Raw genomic sequence first — 6,909 nt, 5'->3', positions numbered from 1 at the left:
TTATGTAGCAATGATTATATTATAATAAATTGTCAGAAGAACCTCAGGGGTCCCACCTTCTGTAACAAACCAATGACCAGGACACAGACTGAACTGATTGTGAGGCTGGGAAAGTTGAGCCTAGGTACCCTGTTTGGGTAAAGACAAGGATATGTCAGGGTTCAGCTGATCACATATCCAGGGGTCAGCACCGGAAGCAGCTCAGCTCAGGAACCACAGCAGCATCAGGACCAAGCAGAGCAAGAAGGGCCCATTCTCATGGGGTTCAGCCATACTCATGGCCTCAGCATAGAACCTTGCCACCTTTTCATTGGGGTTACCGTGGGCCAGGTCAAACCACATCTGGATGCAGCGGCCACTCCCTCGACTGTAGTTGCTGACCTTGTAGGAGTGATTCCAGAGGCCCTCACACAGGGCAGCAGGTGTGGGGAAGTAGAACTCAAATGTATGGCAGGCGGCCCTGACTGGACACTCATTAATCCCTAAGGGAAACAAAGGCACTTAGCTTCTGGGCTAGACTTCATCTTTCCCAACTCCAATTAGAATCACTACTTCCATTTCCCATCTCCTTCCCCACAGGCCTTCACCTGAGGTCCAGTTCCAGCCTTTCTGCCAGTTGGTCTTGCAGGTGTAAGAGGTGCGGCAGTCCTCCCACCAGCTCTGACAGTCCTCTTTGCACAGAGGCACATTCAGGAAACGCTCTTTGCGCCAGCTCTGGTCCACCTGGGTGAGGTGGGGAGGAAGAAGAGCCCCTGTCAACTAGGGGTCTCAGTAGCAGAGTTGAAGAAGACCAGGGTTGGGGGCCAAGGCAGTGCCTCCATAACCCTCAGACTACTCCCTCCCTTCAATGGCCATGATGCATATTTGTGGGGATGGTGCGTATACCTGATGGATCCAGGGTCCTAGATTGGGGGAGCACTCATAGAGACAGGTGTCCTGGATGAAGTGACGCTTGCAGCTGGGCTCCAATTTGCCACAGTGGTTCCAGTTGAATTTGTAGAGGAGAGAGGTATCCTTGTGCAGCTCCTGGCTGGTATTCACAAAGCAGCAGGCATTCTTCTTCCAGGGACTGCACTGGGTGGGAAAGACAGAGGGTTAAGCTGTCCTCTACCATAGTCACCCCCTCCATTTTCTGACTGCTTGGTCATCCATAGGAATCCTCTTCAGGGAGGGCCCTCATTTGGGGGGAATGACAATTATATTTAAAAAAAAAAAATGTGGTAGAAACGTATATAATAAAACATTCAACAAGTCAACAACTTCTACATATAATTCAGTAACATTGATTACATTATTCATATTGTATAACCATTATTACTTGTTATTTCCAACTTATTCCACCATCATTAACATAAAGTCAATGTCCTCTAAAACAAAAGTCCCCCACCCCCTTTCCACATCTGAAAACCGCTCATAATCTTAGGTTTCTATGTAGTTGTTGTTGTAGTTAGGCGCCGTTGAGTTAGTTCTGAGTCATAGTGATCGTGTGTATATCAGAATGGAACTTTGCCTGATCCTGTGCCATCGTCACAAATCATTGCTATGTTAGAGCTCATTGTAGCAGATACTTGCTAATCCATCTCATTGAAGGTCTTCCTCTTTTTCTCTGATTTTTTACTTTAAAATGACATGGATGTCATTTTTCAGGTATTGGTTCCACCTGATATTATGTCCAAAGTACATGAGATGAAGACTCAACATCCTCACTTCTAAGGAGTGTTTCTGCCATACTTTTCCAAGACAAATCTGTTTGCTCTTCTGGTAGTCCACAGTATATTCAATATTCTTTGCCAACATCATAATTCAAAGACATCAATTCTTCTGTCTACCTTATTCAGTTTCTAGCTTTCATAAGCATTGTCGTTGTTAAGTGACGTTGATATAAGGTGATTTAAAACACATGAATCAGATGAACCTTAATCCTCAAAGTGACATCTTTGCTTCTTAACATTTTAAAAGGTCTATTGCAGCCAGATTTGCCCACCACAGTATGTTGTTTTATTTCTTGACTTTTGCTTCCCTGGGTGTTGATTGTGTATGTAAGTAAAATGAAATCCTTGACAACTTCAGGCTTTTTTCTGTTTATCATGATGTTTATTGATCCAGTTGTGTGGACTTTCTTTTTCTTGCTTTTATTTTTGTAGCTCCTATCCTGGTATATAGCTGGAGCTCTGGTAGCGTAGTGATTACAAGTCAGGCTGCTAACCTCAAAGTCTAGCTAGTTCGAAACTACCAGCTGTTCCATGGGAGAAAGATGAGGCATTCTGCTCCCATAAAGATTTACAGCCTCAGAAACCCTGTGCAGGGTCGCTATGAGTCAGAACTGACTCCACAGCATATCACCACCAATACCATCATCATGGTGTAGAAGGACCTCTGGTAGCATAGTGGTTATGAATCGGGGTGCAAACCTCAAGGTCAACAGTTCGAAACTACCAGCTGTTCAGCGGAAGAAAGATGAGGCTTTTTGCTCCCGTAAAGATTTACAACCTTGGAAACCCTGTACAGGGTCACTATGAGTTGGAACTGACTCCATGGCACATCACCACCACCATCCTGGTGTAAAAGTGTAGGATAAGCGCTGGACTGATAAGCGTTTGACTGTTAACCACAAGGACAGCTGTTCAAACCCTTATACAAGGTAGCTATGAGTCAGACACAACTTGATGGCACTTAACATCATGGGTTGAGCTATGTCTCCCCAAAACATGTGTCAACTTCACTGGGCCATGATTCTCAGTGATTTAGAAGTTAAGTTATGATGTAATGTGGCAGATACGTAATCATCAGTCATGAGGTGATCTGATGTGATAAACTGATAAAAGGATTAAGGGTGGGATGCAATACCCTTAATCCTGTAACAGCTCCGATCAGCTGTAAGGGCAGTTTTCTTGGGGGTATAACCTGCAACACCTTTTATCTTAAAAGAGATAAAAGAACAGAGAGACAGGGACCTACTACCAGGAAGAGCCAGGAGCAGAGCATACTGTTTGGACACAGGATGTCTGTGTTGTGAGCCTCCTAGTCCAGGAGAAGGCTGATGCCAAGACACATGAAGATCTCCTAGGAATTTTAGGCCCACAGATATTGAAATGACACAAGGAGATTTCTCCACAGAGAGAAAGCCTTCCCACAGAGACAGCATTCTGAATTTGGACTTGTAGCCTCCTAAAGTGTGACAGAATAAATATATTTGTTAAAGTCAATTACTTTTAGTATTTTTGTTAGAGCAGCATTTAATAACTAAGACAATATCAAAACATTTGTTGCATGACTAAGCATTGCAATCTTAGATGAACTGGATGCTGAAATAACTGCCTTCTTGGAGTAAGGTGTCGTTCCTTCATGGTTTCAATTTTTTAAAATTTTGGTTTATTTTCATTATGTGAGGCATAACTCATACTGAAGGCTGTAGTCTTTGATCTTTATCAGTAAGTGCTTCAAGTCCTCTTCTCTTCCAGCAGGCAAAGTTGTGTCATCTGCGTATCAAAGTAGGTTGTTAATGAGTCTTCCTCCAAACCTGCTGTCACATTTCTTCTTCATATAGTCCAGTTTCTCAAACTGAATAAGAATGGTAAAAGGATACAACTCTGATGCACATCTTTTCCTATTTTGAACCATGCACTATCCCCTTGTTCATTTTAACAGCTGGTTCTTGGTCTATGTACAAGTTACAATGAAGTGTTCTGGAATTCCAATTCTTTTCAATGTTACCCATAATTTGCTATAATCCACCCAACTTAATGCCTTTGCATAGCCAATAAAACACAGATAAATATCTTTCTGGTATTCTCAACTTTCAGCCCAAATTCATCTGACATCCACAGTGATATTCCTAGTTCCACATCCTCTTCTAAATATAGTTTAAATTTCTGGCAGTTTCTTGTTGATGCACTGCTAAAATGGTTTTTAAATTCTCTTCAGCAAAATTTTACTTGTGTATGATGTTAATGATATTGTTTGGTAATTCCCACATTCTGTTGGATCACATTTCTTTGGAATGGGCACAAATATAGATCTCTTCCAGTTAGTTGGACAAGTAGCTGTCTTCCAGATTTCTTGTCATAAATGAGTGAGCACTTCCAGTACTGCATTCATTTGTTGAAGCATCCCAAGTGGTATGTTATCAATTCCTGGAGCCTTGTTTTTTGCCAGTGACTTCAGGACAGTTTGGACTTCTTCCTTCAATATGATTGCTTCTTGATCATATGCTACCTTTTTTTTTTTATATATACTGAATGTTTTATTATGAATTGAGTGAAGGTTTGTAGAGCATATCATTAGTTTTACATTCAACAAATCATACACACTCCATTTGATCTCAATAATTGTAATCACATTGATGTCACTAACATCACTACCCCATTTTATCCCTGTGTTTCTCCTTTCTACTCGTTTTTCTTTCCCAACCCTTCTGAACTTTGTCCTTGAGTAAAGGCTGCCCTTTTAATCTCAAATTGTTGACCTAATGTGATCCCTTTTAGAGAAGTTTGCAATGGTACCTGGGCACCATCTAGTTCTTCTGGCCTCAGGTTATGGAGACTGATGTTCACGTGATCCATTAGTCCATTGGAATAATTGTTTCCAACAATCATTAGCCCACAGTTCAATGCCCCCTGCAGCTCCTCAACAGAACACTACACACAGGGACACTATAGATAGGAACAGATTTGACAGCACTTAACAACAACTCTGTTCCTTCAGACAGGGATAGTACAATAGTTGGAACTTAGATGGCCTCTCATGAGCCATATGCTACCTTTTGAAATAGCTGAATGCCAATAAATTATTATTGGTATAATGATGGTTCCCACATTATTCAATATTTTGCTCACAGAAGCCTTCAGTATTACAACTCAAGGCTTGAATTATTTTCTTCAGTTCTTTTAGCTTAAGAGATGCTGAATGCGTTCTTCCCTTTTGATTTTGTAACCGCAAGTCTTTACACATTTCATTACAATATTTTACTATGTCTTCTTGAGTTGCCCTTTGAAATCTCTGTTCCTTCCATTTACTTTGGCTACTGTATGTTCAAGAGCAAATTTCAGAACCTCTTCTGACATCCATTTTGGTAATTTCTCTTTTTCCTGTTTTTTTAAATGACCTTTTGCTTTCTTCATGTATGATGTCCTTGATGTCATTGCACAACTTGTCTGATCTTTGGTCATTAGTGTTCAATGTGTTAAATTCTTGAGACTGTCTCTAAATTCAAGTGGGATGGACTCAAGGTCATACTTTGGCTCTTCAAAGAGTTGCTTTCATTTTCTTCAGCTTTAGCTTGAATTGTATATGAACTGTTGGACAGTGGACCCTTGGCCTTGTTCTGAATGATGATATTGACCTTCTCTATCAACTCTTTCCACAGATGTAGGTGACTTGATTCCTGTGTATTCCGTCCATTGATGTCCACCTGTACAGTTGCCATTTATGTTGTTGAAAAGGTCATTCTGAAAATAGGTTGTTGGTCTTGCAAAATCCTATCATGCAAAGTATGAATGTTGGTAGTGGTGGTTATGTGCCATGGAGTCGGTCCTGACTCATAGCGACCCTGTATAAGATTTCTGAGTCTGTAATCTTTATGGGAACAGGAAGCTTCCTCTTTTTGCCAAGGAACAAATGGTAGTTTTGAATTGCTGACCTTGAGGTTAGCAGCCTGATTTGAATGGTTTCTGCAAATTTGTTTATTTCATATAGGTAATATCATATATGTCCTTTTGTGACATTTCACTCAACATGATGTTTTCAGGGTTCATTTAGATTGTGACATGCATCAGGACAAAGCCAGATCAAGACACGTGAGGACTCTAAACACTGAAACTGTTGTGCAGTTTGTGATCATTAAAGTTAGAAATAAGGGAATACAATTTCGACGTTGTGAAAGACACATTGCATTTTATCTTATATTATGGAATCATACATGTCTCCATGAGTAAAATGTGTCGTTCCTGAATTTGTAAACTTAGTTCTCATGTAAGAATGAAATTGTTGCACTTCTCCATAAAGGTTTGTATTTAAGTCATCAGGATAAGTCTACACTCATTTCTTAGATGTCTTTATGCATCTTTATGTTATTAAGTGACATTGAGTCAGTTCTGAAGGCTAGTGATCCTTATATCCACATTAAATCTATTTGAAAGAGTTTCATATTCTTTCAGCCTTCATTTCATGTAAGATTCGGTTGTGTTAATAATGATGTAGTATGTGGTTATGTAAACTTGATTTTTGGCACTCAGTAATATTTCTGGAGCACTTCCATCATTTACTTGTTTCTTTCTAATGCTTCTGCAATGGAACATGGCTTGATAATCAGCATTTGTTTTGATGAGCTTTCTAAAATTTCAAAATCTCTTAAATTATATAAATACTCTTGTTAATTACTGGTTAAGATTTGTGCATATCTTTAAATTTACTTCTGGACCTTATTTTAGGGCACTTGGCTTGTCCTTTGAAAATGCTGTAATATATTATTCTATATAAGCAATATAAATTCATACTCTAGTGTTTACATTTTGTAGGTTAGATTCCATCTCCCTTGTTAACTTAGAGGGGTGGTGTGACAGGTCAGGGCACACAGAAGAAAATGGAAGGAAATCCCACAAGGATAGGGTCATGTCTGGCCCATGCCAACAACCTAGCCCATGCCAGGTGCTAGGTGAAACAATATTCAGGCCTCTCTGACTTCACATATGCACTTCTTAAAATGCCCTGACTCCTGGCTGTCCTGCAAAACTCTGTCTACATCATCCTTAACCTGTCAGTCAGATCAGAGTTCCATTTAATGAAAAGCTCTAACTCAATTTTAAGGAGCCCTAAACGTTTAGTGGGTTATGTAATAGATTATTAAAACACAAGGTCAGGGAGGAGAACAAACAAGATGGTGGATCGGGTGGATGTATAGCAGAGAGCTCC

At 40.1% G+C, this 6,909-nt stretch overlaps 1 protein-coding gene across 1 annotated transcript in view; it reads right to left on the bottom strand.

Moving 5' to 3' along the window:
* Window positions 1–201: 201 nt before the first annotated feature.
* LOC102834994 (folate receptor alpha-like) overlaps window positions 202–6,909 on the bottom strand; it is a gene marked incomplete at its 5' end in the record, with an annotated part of 12,193 nt that continues 5,485 nt past the window's right edge. Inside the window, 3 exons of the mRNA XM_006870385.1 lie at window positions 202–482; window positions 588–723; window positions 886–1,074. Coding sequence (XP_006870447.1) covers window positions 202–482; window positions 588–723; window positions 886–1,074 — 606 coding nt within the window. The remainder of the gene's footprint in view (window positions 483–587; window positions 724–885; window positions 1,075–6,909) is intronic.

Source organism: Chrysochloris asiatica, unplaced genomic scaffold, assembly GCF_000296735.1.
Source record: "Chrysochloris asiatica unplaced genomic scaffold, ChrAsi1.0 scaffold00140, whole genome shotgun sequence".
Lineage (NCBI taxonomy): Eukaryota > Metazoa > Chordata > Mammalia > Afrosoricida > Chrysochloridae > Chrysochloris > Chrysochloris asiatica.
Note: the sequence above shows the minus strand (reverse complement) of the source record. Positions and strands in the feature narration are given on the sequence as shown.